Below are 17,784 nucleotides of genomic sequence, written 5' to 3' on the forward strand. Positions count from 1 at the left end.
GAGGAGTGAGCAGCTGCTGTGTATAAAACAAGTTAGAGCCAATCTGAAGTGGCAGGCCTCTAATCCCGTTTAGAATAAATCGGAATTGTTGGAAACATCTTTGGATATGTGCGTTTTATGGGGTCTCTGGAGTATGTATCACACTGGTGACATCATTTAAACAGCCTTAGTTGTGGAAGTGTTTGTGCGTTTTGATGCAGTGATGGAATGATACCTGACAGACATGCTGCCGACAGATCCAAACTCGTGCTGAGGTGAAATGACGTGAAAGATTTTCCCAACCACGCCCAAATGACTTTCACATGCACTCACTTGTGTGAGAGAGAGAGGGACCATTGAGGCTTTACTAACCTCATATTCACTATGAAATACACGTGTTTGATTAGATCACACAGTTACACTGGCCAGACATGTGGAATTACCAGACTGAATACACTTGCGTGACTGTAACAAGCCTTTTTTGTTGTAGTACCAGAATAACGTCTCTGTGTTTACTCACTGGCAAAACAGCTGCTGTATAAAACCACGTTTCAAAATCAGCCTTGAAACCAAATCCATGACCACTTTGGTTTAATGTGTTTTCTTAAACTTTACAACTTCACAAATGTTACAATGAAGTCGCTATCAGAGCTGATGCAGAACAACATCCGAGTCCCAGGTGATCTTATCTGGACTGAGCAGTAACACACAGGCCTCCAACCCTTAACCCCAAACCCTTACCCTCCCCTTGATCCCTGGGTGCCAGGTCCACTGCTGATTCCACTTTGATTACAGATCTGAGATGGTCACTGTCAAGACCTGATAACCTCATTTGACATATTGGCGTCCTGGCTGCAGTGTCTCTGTCTCTGCCATGTCTTTGCCATGCACATATTATCTCATGCAGGAATGTGCAAATATCAGGTCATAGTCCTAATTAGATGTGATCATATTATGTGAACCCACGTGTCCTGAGCTGACCACCTCCCCTCTTTCTGTGTCAATAGAGCACGTGAACGCGCGTGCTCGTTACCGCGAGGATCTCTCCTCTTGTGAGGCTGCTGCGTTCAGGGATACCTCGGAAATAAGTAACTTTCAAAAGAGGTTCCATGTGTTGTCTGCCGTCGTAGAGGAGACTTTGCTATTAAAGTGATTTTTAATGTTTAATTATTTTAAATAACACATCCACACCCTTTCAAAATGTTTGTACAAATGATGCACGTGTTTATTTGAATTATTTTTTTTTATATTGTTAATAAAATGTTGACTATGTCATAATGTTGGATATGTTCTTGTTTGGTTTGCTTTTTAACAAGACGAAATTTTCTTTGCTTTCTGTAATTTATATTGAAATGATTACATTATCAAAATATTGCTGAACAATGTGTTACATCCACGTTGTCCACGCCCCAAACGGCACAGAGCTTTTAAAAGGCTTGTAAAGCGTCTTTCACATTCAGGCTGCTGTTCATGTGTACTGATCACTGTAGTTTCCGACGGTCCGTGAAGACAGCGTGCCTCCATCAGGACCCAGCAGCCTCCTCAACTTTCTTCTTGTTCCTCCGGAGGTTCAAACCACCGCAGGAGAAATAAAGAGGGGAGAAGCCTTCAAGCCTCAGCTAAAAAAAAAACCCTAAAAGAAACAGCCATGAAGTTGTCTGTAATTCGTAGTGCTTGCGGCAGCCTCCGGATACATCCAGCCCGACCAGGAGCCGGGGTCGGCGGCTGGTCGCGGAGGTGCCTGCCGGTTGGTGCTGCCAACAGCCGGCTGATCCTCCGGACATCCAGCGGCGCCATCAGCGGCGGTACCAACCCGAAACTAGCCGTCAGCTTCGGCAAACAGCCCCCAAAGGATGCTCGGTTTGAATGGGACAGTTCTTTGAGGTAAGACAGAAAGGCGCGTTGAAGCATATGTGACCACATTTTGCTGAATTACCGGTGATTCTGTGTTATTTTTGGCCGACAATAAGTGACGGTGCAGCGGTGTCAGTCAGAGTTGGTGTGGAGATAAACAGGGGTCACTATTTCCTGTCTCACCGGCGTTTCTACTGTTGGCTCGCCGCCAATTCAGCACGTGTTTCCGATAAGAGGAGAGGGACTCCAGCCAGCTGATGTAACTTTGGTCTGTTGTTGCCAAACACACCGTCTCAATGCAGCTTAATCCTCACGGAGCAGAGACAGAAACACATGAGGGTGACTGGGTGCTGAACCGTATCACTGTAACTACCTGACGTGTAACATCACTGTAAATGTGTGTGTGTGTTTGCATTGTTTCCTACACGTTTTTCTTTGTGATTGAGATTTTACAGTTTAAATCATAATTTTAAAATATTTATTCTATCATTATGGACCATCGGGTTGAATATAGTGCTTCTGATTGATCCGAGATGGCGAGATCATGTTAATGTTTACATGTTTGGCCTCCATATGGGTCAGTGGGTTAACTGTATACGTTAACACAGTGGCCCCTCCCACACACTGCTGCATGCTCAGTCTGGTGGGAAATGTGGTCACATGCAGAAAATCTGCTCAAATCACTGTCATAATGATACATTTAGTGGAATTCTTGCTTGTATGGGCTCCACAGGGTGGAACAGCCTAATGTGGCAGTAAGTTTTTCCAACACATGCAGAATTAGCAGTTCTAGATTATATCTAGATGCATGTTTTCCAAAATGTTAATGAGTGAGGGCGTCTTTGGTCTAATGTATGACTTTTAAAGCCCAATGTGCTGCCCTAAATGGATGAATGAATATTGCTAACCAGTCTATTCTCTCACACAGGGAAGTGGTTCAGGGCACCAAGGAGGCAATGGTGGCACTGCAGAGAAGAAACCCAGCAATTCAACCCCTGTTAGCCATTTTGCAGGTATTGTACGCGAAAGCAGAAGCACTACGTATGATTTGTATTTCTTATTGTAGACTATGTAAAGACATCTACAAGTTACAATTTTGTGGAAGGTTGCCTTCCAACCTTGCAACAAAAAGTTTGTTAGTAGAGACATGAAACCTGCTTGGCCTCAGTTTACCTTTTGACCTAAAGGTTATCTGTTCTTACTGAAGACATTCAAGGTTTGTGTGTAATTATGAATATCAGTGTTTTTCTCAGTGTGCTTTTTTTTTTTTATCTCAAAGGCAGGTGAAGATGACAGTTTGTTGGAGATCAACAAGAAAATGGCAGAAATGGTAATTTTATTTCTTGCTGTTCCTCTATGTGAATGTTGTCTTTTTCACAAATCCACATAGTAATTCAAACTGTTTCAAACCTCTCCTTGTCTGCACGTCCACAGATTGGCTTAAACATCACTCAGATTTGTCTGGCAAAGGAGAGCACTGAAGATGAAGTAAGTGAAGTCGACTCACATGTTTGGTTAATTCCAACCAGGAAACTCTCCCTGTTTAGCAAGTTAGTGCATGATGAACCATTTCTCTGGCTGTTTGTCTGAGCAGCCTCACATGAGCTTTTATTTGATTAAAACTTGACTCAACTGGAAGTCATGGTATATCTGTTGTTACATGACAAATGTGGGATTTCCTAATTGACTTAGTCACCTCTTTGGTTCAATTCATTTCTTTCACATTATGTAACTGGGAGCGGGAAGCAGCCCGCCAGCTGTGCCCAAACAGAAGTGAACTCTTGATCCATATAGAAAGTAGGAAGCCCTGGGAATACTTCAGGCATTTCAGCTAATGGTGGATGATTTACATTACAATCCCTGGCTAAAAGGACTCTCGACTGATCTACTGCCCTACTTTAACACGTCTCTCCTCTCTTTTAACAACGTCCCCCTCTCCTATCCTCTCTTTTCTTTCTCCTCAGGGATTACTATGTATTTTTTTTTTTCTTTTTCTCAGCCAGTAGCACTGACCTGTTTTTAATTTGAAGGTGTGTTTGTTTTTCCACCCTTTCCCTTGTTCTCAATCAGCATCTTATTCTCAAAAGATCAATGGTACTTTACCCTTTAGGTGTGATGGTTAGGGTTTTCTGTAGACCACATAGAGACAGCACTCATACCAGCTTGTGTGATATTAATAGTTTAACACATTTCCACTATTGCAACCATGGCTTGTAAATTTTTTTTATTCTTTTCCCGCAACAATTCTCATTTCTGTTTGTGTGTGTGTTTTATCTTTGTGTGTGTGTGTGTAGATTGTAGAGGAGATGTTGAAGCTGAATGAGGACCCCAGGGTGCATGGAGTTTACCTCCACCTCCCCCCAGCTTCCCTCACCAGTCGAGTGCTGAACACACTCCAACCTGAGAAGGATGTAGACGGGTAAAAAAAAAAAACAAAAACTCCAGTACCCTCATTCAAAGAGAGACATAACAGTGACAAGCATATATCTTCCAAATAGCACATGCTATTAAAAGTTCATGTGTAAGCAGTAGACATTTTTATGTAGCAGTCAGCCGGGTATCAGTTGTGCGTGCTTCTCTGTCCCAGCAGAGATAAATGCATTTACTCACATGGTATGTCAAATTGATCCAAATCAGAAAGGGCTGCACAGAATTAAGACTGTGTAAATGTAGAGTGTGTGCCTTCAGCAGGCAAATGAATGAGAAAATTAGCAAGGCAACCTTCATAATCATCACAAATGGAAAAGTTCAATTGAGGACAAAATATGTAAAGAAAATGTCCAAAAAAAAAAACTTGTAAAGGTTGTCCAATGAAGAAACTGATGTGTATGATGTTCTAGGCTTACTGCAACAAGCTAATGACTGATTTAAAAAAAAAACAACAAATGAATCCAAGATCTAATAGATATAGATCTAAGTCCAATAACGAAAAACTAATAAGCTGAACTATACTACTCACCAGCTGTCAGCTTTACCAGTAACTCATAAATTATGTGTGCCTCTTTTTTTTTTTAAGAATTATTTATATTTTCACCCATTTGTGTCTTGTTATAGGATATCAGATTTGAATATTGGCCGTCTGGTACGAGGCGATCTGAGCAAAGGCTTTGTGCCACCCATTGCCAGCGCTGTCCTCGATCTGCTGGAGAAACATGGTGAGTTTTTGGGGGTGGAAATCGGTCCTGAGTTCAGTTCAGAAGCTACTGAATAATGAGGCTGTGCTGTAGCTCGTGAAAATTGTCGAAATAACGAAGAATAAAGCCCAAGCTATACTAACATATGCATGTTGCTGTAACAGTGCTTACAGAGTTAATGAGTTTCATTATAGTAACCTACAATAGTTGCAAACATTGATAGTCAGTGTTATTGTTGCACATCAGATTCTACTTACTGACTTTATTAGATGCAGCTGTGTTTACCCAGCTGTAACACTGTCCCTGTGTGCATAATAAACATTTCTACAGATGCTCCTTTGGAGGGGAAAATTGTGTTGCTGGTCGGAGGAGAAGGACCACTGGGGGTCGCCTTGCAGTGCCTGATTGAAAGAAATGGGATGGTGGTTCTCAAGAGTCACTGGAGCTCTAAGAGCCTACAGAGACAGGTGTGTTTGGATGTTTGTCTCATTATTTATTTCCTTTTCTGATTTACTTTTTTACCCAAAATGTATTCCTAAAAAAGTTTTAATCCCAGTAGACTTTGATGTTTGCTGTGAGGTTGACAGGTTTTTTTTTTTTTTTAATATATATAATGTATAATTCATTAAAAAAAATATTGCTTTAACTGCAAAGCCTTTCTCCTGTTCACATACTTTACGTTGCAGCAGTTGTGCATGTGCAGTTTCAGTGGCCAACCACGTGGAGTCACTCTCTGCTTTTTAAAATGCAACATCTAGAAATGTGATCAGTTGTAACAGAGCAAACCCTTGTGCTGATTCAAAGATCTGCAGTGTTTGCCAGATCAGACACATTTTTATGGAGAGGTTTTTCTTGTTGATTCGTCATGAAAGTTCTGTCATCACACAGAAGACATAAGACGCATCTCTTCTACACTCTTCATTCTTCTAAACTCTTCTTCACTTTATTTCTTGTTTTATCCCTTTCCTTTTTTTAAATACTTTCCTCTCTTTTAAATTCTTCATGTCTAATTTCTTCCTTCTTCCTTATTTCCTAGGTGATGCAGGCTGATGCTGTGGTCCTGTTAGGTGCAGGGAACTTGGATGTCCCTCCCACATGGGTTAGACCAGGGGCTGCTGTCATCCGCTGTCAGCCCACAGAGATGGGTATTGTTGAATATATTGTGATAGTCATCACAATAACAGGTTTTTAAAGCTCTTACTCTTTACTCAACATGTCTATTTATCAACCTCTGTTTCAGATGAACATGCCGCTGAGATGTCCTCTAATTGTGGGTTAGGATACCTCACAGCAGCTTACAGAACACAGGTGTGTCTCTTTGTTAGAGTCTATGTTATTGCCTCATTTGCTTTCTTAACATTGTCTTCAGTGATTTTCACTTTGCTCTCTCTGTCTTTCCTTCTTGTCCACTAGAATGTGGTGCGTAGTTGCGGTCGGTGGATCCAGGAGCAGCAGTATCGACCCTGGTGTCTACGCAGCCTCAAACTGCAGCCCCTGACCCCTGTACCAAGGTATAGACTACTATCTGTTAACGACTACTAGGAATGTAACGTTGGTTACCTTTTGTAACCCTAGATTCTATGAGTATAGGCGTAGCCCTTTAAGAGCTGTTGCTATTGGGTTTATCCCCTCGCGCGTGCGCAGTACTGAAGATTTCTTTCGCGCCCTTATGCCCCAGCATTGGCCCTTTCAGGTCCGCACCTTGGGTATATAATACCTGTGCGACCTGACCTCTGCTCCCTAATATGCAGCTTTTTCTTCAGCTGACTGAGCAGTGGGGCCTACAGCTTAAAGGGCTACGCCTATACTCATAGAATCTAGGGTTACAAAAGGTAACCAACGTTCTATTTCGTATAGGCTTCGCCCTTTAAGAGCTGTCGCTATTGGGATAAAGGGCGAAGCTGGATGTAGTCAATGCCCCACTGGCTCACTGGAGTCCATAAGCACTAACACAACCAGAACACCAACACAGGGAAGATCACTCTTCCCTGATTCCACCCTGTACTGAATCCTGATAAGACAGCAGGGTGAAATGAACATTCCTCTTCTGTACTCAAAAGCACCTGCTGCTGTGAGAGGGCAGGACGATAGTTACGTATTGTAACTAAAAGTCCGAGAACGGAAGCAGAGCAGGTACAAGGTACAGGTACAATCTCGCTCAGCCACTGGCTGAGTGGACGTGCGCTCGTGCGACCACACAAATCCCTCACACAAGCTTGTGTTGAAAAAGGGCCGACCAGGACGATCGTCACGCACTGTGACAGTCCTCAGGCCCGAACAAACAAGTGAAGAGTCAGAGAGCCAGGCAGCACGGCCTAGTGTAGGTAGTGTAGGTAAAACGAGTGTAGGTAAAACGAGCAGAGCCGGTGGAGCTCTGCTGGTCACCAAGCACGTTCAACACAGAATGAGTCAGAGACTCAGACGTGTTGCGCGAATTACAAACCGAATAAAAGGGCACGGTGAGGCCCAAGAAGCCGCCGTGCATATGTCCTCCACCGCCATACCACTAAGGAGAGCCACGGAGGAGGATACTGCTCTCGTGGAGTGAGCATAGACACCGGAAGGAGGCTCTCTTCCGGCTGCCATGTAAGCCTGCGTGATGAGGCCCAAGTTCTGTTCTAAATGTTGCCCCAACACCACACTTGAATATCAATGTTGAGTGTGACACTTTGCCCATATATTTAAGGATTTAGAATTAAATGTATCTGAATGATTTGTCATGTTTCTGTGTCTGTCAGCGATATAGAAATTTCCAGAGCACAGACACCCAAGCCAGTGGACCAGCTGGCTGAGGAGATTGGTTTGCTGCCAGAGGAACTTGAAGCCTACGGAAGGAGCAAAGCTAAGGTCCGACTTTCCCTGTTAGACCGCCTCAAAACACAGCCTGATGGGAAATATGTACTGGTTGCAGGGTGAGTGTGATTTACTGATCATCTGAAAATATAATCCCTTGATGTTTAAATCTGTGATGGAAAAGTAAAAAGCCTTGCTGGTCCTCAGCAAGGGAACAAGGTCAAACAATCATTCAGTCCCGGCCTCCATTATGGCATTACCTTAAAGGTCATTTAGGACATTGTTTGCATTTTTTTCTGAATGAAGGTTTGCAGTTTATTTGTATAAGTTGTTTGGCTATAGACTGAATGTGATTATGGCATTAATGTACATAAATTAAGTCACATTATGCACGCCAAAAACGTGAAATTCATGTTCTTTATTTTCTGTATGTCTAGCATAACTCCCACGCCGCTTGGCGAAGGTAAAAGCACAGTGACCATCGGCCTCGTCCAGGCCCTGTCTGCCCACCTTAAGCTCAACTCCTTCGCCTGTCTCCGGCAGCCTTCCCAGGGACCCACCTTTGGGGTTAAAGGTCGGCAATTAACTTTAAGGTTTTTATGCTAAGTGTTTATGACACATCCTGTATGAAACGCATGCTTTCAGCTTTCTGATCTCTCTAACTTGACTATATCGTAATCCAATATAATTATCATATTTTGAACCTAATTATTCCAAAATGAACTGTTCTCTCTAAAACTCTATTTTAAGAATACTATTGAAATAAATAACGGCCTCAGTTACATTCTTTAAGGAGGTTTGCTTTCATTTCACAAATGATTTCCAACTGTTTTAAATGGTGGATTTTATTTTGGTATGAAACTCTTAATTCTGTTTTCCTATTGAATACATAGAGTGGGATTTGGATGCCCAAACCAGCAGTTAGGAATGTATCAAGTAACTGTGTGATAAACTATCTATGTCAGCGTGGTGCTAGCATCTCATACCCTGCTACATTTTGTCCTGGGGTGGAGTAGTTCACCCAGAGTCCACCACTCAGCATTCCTCCTTTGTGTGTCCATGTCCTGTTTGTCTGCCTCTGACTGTGCTACCTCTTCTGTGGCCCTAGGGGGAGCTGCAGGAGGGGGATATGCCCAGGTCATCCCCATGGAGGAGGTAAGACACACAGATGCTCTCGGTGCTCCCTAGCTGGACTAGCACAGGCTTCAAAGACTAAAGGCATCCAGAGGCTCACTAGTTTGCACAAAAACCTATGAATACACACACACACACACACACACAACCCCTGGAGCTGAGGCATAATATTGGCTTTGACCAAAGGCTAAAGCAGAGAGGGAGGGGTGAATGAAGGAAGAGTGAAGGAGACTGGCTTTGAATCTCTGGACACATAGACTTCAATAAGACAACCTCCTTTTCCCATACCAACACACCAGCTTTTTTCAGCCTTTTCCTTTTATTGCTCCTCCTCCTCACCTCTCACAATGTTTTGTTTCTTTAAATCGAAGGGCTCATGCCAAACAGAGAGAGTATGTGTCATAATATTTTTAAAGACGTAGGGGACAAAGTCACAACCGTGAGAATATGACTTTGTTTGAAGCCCCATTTATCATGTCATACCAATACAATCCAGAACCCCCATAGTTAGAGGATTTATTTCCTCAGGGGCCATCCAAGTCCACAATGTGACAACATTACCGCAACAGTGCTCTGATTTATTTCGTCCAATCCCCTCGTCTCTCTTTTGATCTCTGTTTGCTCTTCCTCAATTTTTTTGTTTTGCCCTTCAGTTCAACCTCCATCTGACTGGTGACATTCATGCCATCACAGCAGCCAATAATCTGGTGGCAGCAGCCATCGATGCCAGGATGCTCCACGAGGCGACGCAATTGGACAAGGTGACCTTGTGATGATGTCACTCAGTGATAACTTATTCTTACATCACCAACAAACTGTTGTTTTGACCTGGATGCTAGTTTAATGACTAGATTTACTGACTGATTTAAAACATCATTGACATTTTGTCTTATCCTTCCAAGGCTCTGTTCAATAGACTGGTCCCTTCAGTGAACGGAGTCAGAAGATTTTCACCCATCCAAATCTCCAGGCTACAAGTAAGTCCAAACACTGCAGTGCCAGAATCACTAATGCCACCAGCCATCACCAGTGAAAAATAATTGTTGTGTTGAGCTTTTTAATACAATTTTGTCCTCTAGGGGGCCTCAGTGAGCCTCTCTTAAAAAAACAACCTCCTTCCCTCCATCATGTCCTCCTCTCCAAACATTTGTTTATACCTCATGAAACTCCTGATCTGTTTATGCGTCCTCAACTGACACCGTTTTATAAATTGTTGATGAAGAATGCCTAATATCAAGTCTTAACAGATGGTACGGAGATGGGGAGAAGTTTGAGCATAAGTCAACTCAATGTTTGTCTGTCCTGATGCATAGAAGTCTCTGGGATGAGAAGTTAAAAGGACTATAAAATATTTATTGGTCTTAATGGATAAAGTGTGAGATAAAGAGTTGTGTGTGTGATTTTTAAACAGAGCACTCCCAGTGAACACACCCACAACACAACAAGAAAAGTACCACGACTTAAGTTTAAAATGAAATGAAAATATCTAAGAAATGGCTGTACCAAATTGTATTTTAGCATCAATTCTCAAAAACACTGATGCTCTAATCTTCTTTTTTTTTACCTTTTGTCGATTCCAGCATCTAGGGATCAATAAAACAGATCCTGCATCTCTCACACCTCAGGAAGTCGGCACGTTTGCTCGCCTTGACCTCGACCCTACCAAGATCACCTGGCAGAGAGGTATCTCTAGAAGTATAGGAATTCATTCTGTACACTATTTCTGTTTGCAATCTTCTAATACCAGTGAAATGGTGGTCGACATTGTCACACAACATCCAGTATGATTTTCTGTGGGCACAGAGACACGTCCGCGATTTAAAACCAATATCATTACTATCATGCAAATCTAATTTTACATGAAAGAAGTTTTGACAGACCCATGGTCCATAACTTCTTTTATTACGCCACGACTAAACAATATCACATGCAATCTTCAATAGGAATGGATTTTCCAAACTCTAAAATGAGTATTAACTGCAGTGTGGTGGTATTCTTGTCAATGAAAAGTGGCTAAAACAACCCTTACTGGCCCTTGTTATCACACTGAATTAACACATATAGTTAAGTGTAAAAGTGCTGCAGTCATAAGTCACAGGATAATAAAAGTGCATGTGGTAGGCGTGGGAACCGCTACCTCAGTGGAAGCTGTGTTGGTTTAAAGTTGTCAGTGAGACCAACCAGCCGGGTGCTGCTATGACTGATGTGGTATTTACTCCAGTGGCTCCAGAGGGCACTCTTAAAAGACGAACCCTGGCGATTAAAAACAGATTTACCACCTAATGTTATGTGGGTGTGACTGTGTGTCTCTGTTCATGAAATGCACACCAGGTTTTTCCACTTTCCCTTTCGTTCCATCAAACCAGCATGAGGATAATGTTTGACTAATGTGATTTTCTGACTGATTGTAACAACAGTATAGCCACAGAGCAACCAATGCCTAGCCACATTATCAGAGAACAGAGTGCGGAGTGAAGAAACTTTGACAAGAAGACCGACACTGAAAGTGGTCATGCTATATGAGGAATTTGCTACTCAGTTCTCAGGTTTATGTGTGTTTGTGTGTACAAGCCTGTGGATGTACATTTAAGTCTTATTTAAGAACGTGTGGAAATTGATTTTTACACTCTGTCAGGTTCAGGCTGTAAAGACACAAATATTTTTGGTGTCTGAGGTTCTAGTTGTATTATAACTTTCAAGCTATTTTTATTTATGTGTCTTGCCGATCATTGATGTGCCAGCTTCCACGCTCAGAGTAGTAGATTTTATCTGAAATTTTGTCTTTTTGTCTTTGTTTTTCAGTTGTTGACACGAATGACCGCTTCCTGAGGAAGATCACTGTAGGACAGGCAAGCACTGAGAAAGGACAGATCAGAGAGGTATGCAGCATCTATAGCCTTGATTCATCTGATTTTATAATGTTCCTCTAAAATATTTTTAATCCATCAGTTTGGTTTGTGTGTTTTTTTTTTTTTTTTTTTTTTGATAACCAGAATGTGAATGCTTCTGTAGTATTGGTTTTGGACTGAGGCATCCTCCTAATATGTTGCATTCCTGTTCATTCCAAATATCCTGTCATTCATTCTCAAAGTATAACAAATAGTGATGTTACTGCAGTGTTTTCATTGAAGAGGCTTGTAGTAGTAAGGTGGTACGAGATGAGTGCATTTTTAGGTATTCATACAGTAAAACTGAGGGTGTATAAAAACGGTCCCATGCACACTGATCGAAAAAATCCCCTCTATTCCCTCCAAGTCAACGATAAAGCCCAGGTGTATTTCACTCATATATCTGAAGTAATGACAGCTAAACAAAATCCTGCAAATAAACACTTCACCTCAATGGGAAGCAAGCAGGCCTAAGTGCAGGCAAATGTTTAAAGAAGTAGAAAAATGATCCACCCATATACACACACACACACACACACACATACCTGGAAAAGCCTCTGAGCCAGTTCAGCATATGCTTACACTTACAGCCATCAGTTCATCCATTCTGTTTCCCTTTCATACCTCTGTCCTCTACCTTCCTCCAGAGCTGGACACACTATAGCCCCTCAGGGTATTCTCACTGGGAGTGGGGATAGAAATGTTGTGTTCCTTGGTGGATTGATGTGGTTTAAGTTAGGTTTTGTTTTTTTGTGATGTGGAATGGAGGCTAGTTTGGTTTTCCATACTCTTCCCTGAGGTGATCTCCCATTCACTCATTTTCTCTCGTTTTTTCTCTGTGAACATGTTCGTAGTTACATTTTTTCCCCCCAAGGTCATTACTTCAAACCTAGACCATGTTTATAAGACTCCATTTCTCTTCCCAATGTGATAAAGCTTGTGATTGTGGTTGCCAATTTTCTTCCCACACTGTGGTCTTGAGAGTCAGTAAATGATGAGACATTGAATTCACTCTCAAAACTGTTATTCTTTACTAAGCCAGTCACCACCTATTTTGACAAAGTCAATTTTATTTCAGTGTGAAAGTGTTAAAATCTTTCATTGTGTTGTAGCTGCAAACTTTCACATGATTTCACACAGTAACAAGCGAGAAACAGCAGAACTTTTGCTTGCCTATCTCATGCTGGTAAATGGGTTCGGGTTAGGGATCTGAATGTTCAGAATGCCGGTCACAGAACAAATACTTCACTTTGTTGCCCTCACAGTTGTACATTGTATATGAATTTCCTTTTCTCACACTCCAGACTGGGTTCGACATTGCAGTGGCCAGCGAGATCATGGCCATCCTGGCTCTGGCAGACAGCCTGGAGGACATGAAAAACAGACTGGCGCGAATGGTGGTGGGGACCAGCCGCTCTGGACAGCCTGTCACTGCAGAGGACCTGGTGTGTGTTACTGTGTGGTCTTTTCATTTAGAGAGTGTGGGAATTTTAAACCTGACCGTCTCAGTTGGCTTATCATCGACACTGTATTTCTATGAAGAGAGTTTTGAGTCGGCTCCAGTTTTCTCCTGTTCGTTCAGATAACTTAAGAGACTTTCTCCGTCATTACCAACTAGTTGTGAAGGTCTTGTGTGTTCTGTTGGGATTTTTTTCCAACCCTGGAAGATTATAGTATTTTGAGATTTCACTAGCCACAACAGTTTATTAAATCCAGTTTATTTATAATATAATAGTTGCTGAGAGATCTTGGCATACTGCTATTTAAGACAACAAAACAAACCTTCACTACTTTGACAACACATATATCACATTTAGAAAGAATTGGTGCCACAACAGATAGATGCTATAAAGAAACTAGAGACGTGTGTGAAACGTGACTCCTTATTGTCCTCATTCAGTCTCTACGCATTTTTCGGCCAATTTTGCAGCTCAAAAATTCCCACTTCTCCTAGACACATGAACGTACCACTTCCCCTCTTCAAAACAACACGTCTTATCCAGGTGTAACCTGCAATTAAGATGCTAAACAGAGTTTTCGCGCCTCTCACCAGACTCATCTGTGGGGTCAGCCGGCTCTGGTTTCCCACAGAAGACTGCGGCCTGTGTTGTTTCAGAGCTGTAGGGGAGGATCCCCTATAAGGTTACATTAGTCTTTCTGATTAGTCTGGATGCAAAAACATCACCACACCTCAGTGAAAGTATGGTGTATGAATGCATGCACACTATATGTGTCTCAGTGTGCTCAGATTGCTGACCAGGCTCATTTTTGGAAGCGAGCTTTACTTGCAGTGTTAAAGCATAAAGGACAGAATACTACTAACGGCTGTGCCATGTGTCATCTATAGCAGATGGACAACCATTTGACCATTTTTCAGTTGTCTTTATTAGGGTAATCTTTTGTTTGAACCCTGATAACCTTTTCTTGTTTCTAACCACCACCCTCATTTTTCATTCTTCCTCCCTGTCAGGGTGTGAGTGGAGCACTGGCAGTGTTAATGAAAGATGCCATCAAGCCCACGTTGATGCAGACCCTCGAGGTGAGACACGCATATAACCCCACTTAAATAGTCATTATCTCTGGTGAATAACTTGTAGAATAAATACACTGGCGCTCCGCAGGGACATTGAGAGTGTGCAGTAGACCTACCTCTACCTCTGCTGTCAGAGAAAAGAAAGAAGGAGAGCGAGTGCTCCACTGAGAGCTTTTAAGAAAGGATGATAGATTGACCTTTTCCTCCCATGGCTCTATATCCTAATAACAGTTAAGCGGGCAGTAGTGGGCAGATAGAGCTCTCAGACAGGAGGCCAGCCCATCCAGGCTCATACTGTCCTAAGGAAACAGTTTAATGTGACAAATTATACATAACTCTCACAACATCTGGCTTTCATTTGGGTTCTGAGACATAACCGTTAGATAAATGGACATGTGATCACACAGGCACATAAACAATTCTTGCATGTGCTCAAACACACAGCATGTATAGAGGAGTGGAGTTTGGTGGTTTTAATAGATTGAACTGATAACAAATCAAACATCTAATCTCGATCTTTTGGACTTTCTGGTGCAGCAAAAGCCCACTTAAAAGAAGCATGTACTGAGAAGTGTGTGCCCAGGGAGTGGTGTCATTTACTCTCTGTGTGGACTGCGTCAGCCTGCATGAACAAATGCCTGGTGATAGAGAAATTATTATCTATAGAAGATAATTCTCTATCCTCCCTTTAACAGTAATTACTCATCTGGTCATTCTGGTGTCCAGTGCCTGTTGGAGTCTGTACATCCAGGCACGTTATTTTTGATGTTGACGCTTTTCTCACTTAGTGTGTGAGCCAAAGGTTTCCTGCACAACATGTTTTTCTGTTGGACTGATTTAAGTCATTGAAGTTTACAATGAGCACAATGTTAGTTGTCATGCTTGTGCTCACAGCTTTGTGTTTTTGTTGTAGGGCTATTTTTTCTTTTATTTGTTCTTTGCTGGTTCTGAACAGAAAGCTTGATTACATGGCTGTTGGGTGGGGAAAATAAACACAGAGTGGGTGTTTTCAAGGGTGTAGAGGTGGAGTGTTGCATGCAGCAGAGATTTGGTTACTTTCTGTTTTTTTAGAGGAAGCATTGCGGTCCTGTAGTGTGAAAACGTTTCCTGTGTGGGTTTCCTGTGATTCTGGTCAGGGAACTGGTATTGGGACCGACCGGCCTCAGAGCTCCATGAGAATTTTCCATCGAGCTTGACCACCGGTGCCCTTTATGCCCTCTACACTTGTGATTGTGTGTGTGTGTGTTGAATACAGACGCAGACATGAGAGTAGAGTTGGCATATGGGAACTTATGTGTTTCTGTGTGTTAGAGCGTACGTCTCTGTTGTTTCAGATGGGGCAGGGTTAGGAGGAGACGTAGCACAAGAGGAAAAGGGATAGTTTTTGAACTCTCTCGCTGCGTACGTGTGTTAAGCAGACTTCAGTCATTCTGTGGGTTTTTCAAACATCCTGTCTACGTGGAGTTTCACCGACTGCATGCATCTTTCCCAGGGAGAGGCAGTAGACCATAGCATAGACATCCGACCTGTGGCCACTGGCTCTCAGGTTTGAATGCTTGTGCTGCCTTAAAATTTTGGCTGAGAACATTTTATAAGTGCAGCACTGGTCTGCAGACGGTGCAGTGGACCGTACAAGAGCTGCACAACAAGAGGAAACAGTGACATGATCTCCGTTTTCCTGTTTTCGTTCATCTCTCCAGTCTTCATAATGCTCTTGCCAACCAGTTGTAGAGATGACATACTGAACTTTTCATTTATTTCCTCTTATTTCCCAGATGAGGAAAGAGTGTGGGGTGTGAACTGGGTCAAGTTAAAGTTCAGGAGCTGCAAACAACCATGGAAATCCACGTAATTTATGACGTGTGTTGACTTTCCATTGGAATAAAGACAGGAGCATGTTAATGAATAGATAACAGTACTAAAAGGATGTTTTTTTTTGTCATTATGTTGTGCCCTCTTTGTCTCTTCTTTTCCTTTTTACCTGACACTCTTTTCTATTTATTTCCACTTTCTCTTCCTGCAGTTTTATGCTGCTGTAATTTGTACTAGTGGTTCACAAAGACAAACAGACAAGTGGCAGCATTTGTCAGAGCCTTGTTAAATGGCTGATTTACTCCTCCGAGGGGAGGCTGTTTATGCAGGCAGAGGGAGAGGTATGCAAACAAAAGCTTAGAAAATCGTGCTCGCCTTCCCATCCTTCCTTTTTCCTCCCTCTCAAGGAATTCACATGCAGTGTAACAATGGGTCCATTGGCTTTCACCAGTTCTCTTCTTGGCCAGTTTTCTCAGTAATTTCCTTTTTTTTAAAGTCTGTCATGAGTGTAAGGGAAGGATTGTGATCTTGAGGAGTAGACCTTTCCCTGGCAACCATACTCTTTGATGCCCTGCTTTGTCTAAGCTGGATGCACACAGCAAAATATCTATGAATAATTCAGAAATCAAGTTGCTGCACTGTTGCCCGCAAACCTTTCAGCATAGGTCTGCTGCTTGTTGGCTAACAACAGCTGTGTTTTAGCCAGTAGTGGCAGTGTTTCATCCCAGACTGTTGAACATCAACGTGAGATCATACTATTTGTCATGTACACTCTCACTTAGTTCTCATTTTTATTTTGCTTTTTAAAACTTTAAATGCAAACATCCAAACAACACACAGTGGGCACAAGAACTAGATATCTGACTTAAATCTGAGGTACAACATTACTGACTTACTCAAAGAGACAGCAGCACACTCCCATAACTATGATAATATAAATTAATTCAAATCAAGTTAAGTTTACTACTACTTCCATCCTTTACTAACTACATTTTGAGCACATTTATGTCAAATCTCTCTGGTTCTATTATGGAAATCTTAGAAATCACCATATTTCTACATCTCCTGTAAGATTTAAGTCATTATTCCACATTTAAATGTAAATATTCTGAACTCATGTTACCAGCAAGATTGAGTCCTGATAGAGAGTTATGGATGCTTTTAAGGCTAGTCCAGTACAATTACTTTCAGTTGATATTTGCAACATGACTTGAAGACCTCTTTTTAGTTTGTGTGTGTCCAGCCTTCAGAGAATAATCCAAATCGGCCCGAGAGGAAGGAAGCCTGGCCCACAGTCAGGCTGCCATGCCAGTCGAGTGCCTCCTAACTTGTGCCTACTGTTTAGACAAACACACTGCCAGCCAAAGTGCTTCCCCACTCCAATATTTATCCTGTATGTTTCTGAGAGATGCTGAGTTTAGTATTGAAGAGGTGTTTAGTCCTTATTGAAACTTGGTCGGGTGAGTTGCTGTGGGTTACTGTTTTCTCATCTCCTCCTGCATGTTTGTGTGCCCCTCTAATTGTTGCAGGGGACGCCAGTGTTTGTCCATGCTGGGCCCTTTGCCAACATCGCCCATGGCAACTCCTCGGTGCTGGCAGACAAGCTTGCTTTGAAGTTGGTCGGACGGGACGGCTTTGTGGGTAAGAGCACACAGTC

General features: G+C 42.3%; 1 protein-coding gene across 2 annotated transcripts in view; it reads left to right on the top strand.

Annotated features, from left to right (window-relative positions):
• Positions 1-1,517: 1,517 nt before the first annotated feature.
• Positions 1,518-17,784, top strand: part of mthfd1l (methylenetetrahydrofolate dehydrogenase (NADP+ dependent) 1 like) — a 34,072-nt gene continuing 17,805 nt past the window's right edge. For both annotated transcript variants that reach the window (XM_070849208.1, XM_070849207.1), the window contains exons 1-20: positions 1,518-1,863; positions 2,762-2,846; positions 3,113-3,163; positions 3,268-3,321; positions 4,128-4,252; positions 4,888-4,988; positions 5,298-5,434; positions 6,004-6,112; positions 6,208-6,275; positions 6,381-6,478; positions 7,706-7,879; positions 8,198-8,334; positions 8,869-8,915; positions 9,548-9,655; positions 9,797-9,871; positions 10,475-10,577; positions 11,697-11,773; positions 13,087-13,227; positions 14,253-14,321; positions 17,657-17,768. In XM_070849208.1, the coding sequence (XP_070705309.1) occupies positions 1,628-1,863; positions 2,762-2,846; positions 3,113-3,163; positions 3,268-3,321; positions 4,128-4,252; positions 4,888-4,988; positions 5,298-5,434; positions 6,004-6,112; positions 6,208-6,275; positions 6,381-6,478; positions 7,706-7,879; positions 8,198-8,334; positions 8,869-8,915; positions 9,548-9,655; positions 9,797-9,871; positions 10,475-10,577; positions 11,697-11,773; positions 13,087-13,227; positions 14,253-14,321; positions 17,657-17,768 (2,107 nt within the window). In that variant the 5' untranslated portion in view covers positions 1,518-1,627. The remainder of the gene's footprint in view (positions 1,864-2,761; positions 2,847-3,112; positions 3,164-3,267; positions 3,322-4,127; positions 4,253-4,887; positions 4,989-5,297; positions 5,435-6,003; positions 6,113-6,207; positions 6,276-6,380; positions 6,479-7,705; positions 7,880-8,197; positions 8,335-8,868; positions 8,916-9,547; positions 9,656-9,796; positions 9,872-10,474; positions 10,578-11,696; positions 11,774-13,086; positions 13,228-14,252; positions 14,322-17,656; positions 17,769-17,784) is intronic.

The sequence above is a fragment of the Pempheris klunzingeri genome, chromosome 18, assembly GCF_042242105.1.
Source record: "Pempheris klunzingeri isolate RE-2024b chromosome 18, fPemKlu1.hap1, whole genome shotgun sequence".
In the NCBI taxonomy this organism is placed as follows: domain Eukaryota; kingdom Metazoa; phylum Chordata; class Actinopteri; order Acropomatiformes; family Pempheridae; genus Pempheris; species Pempheris klunzingeri.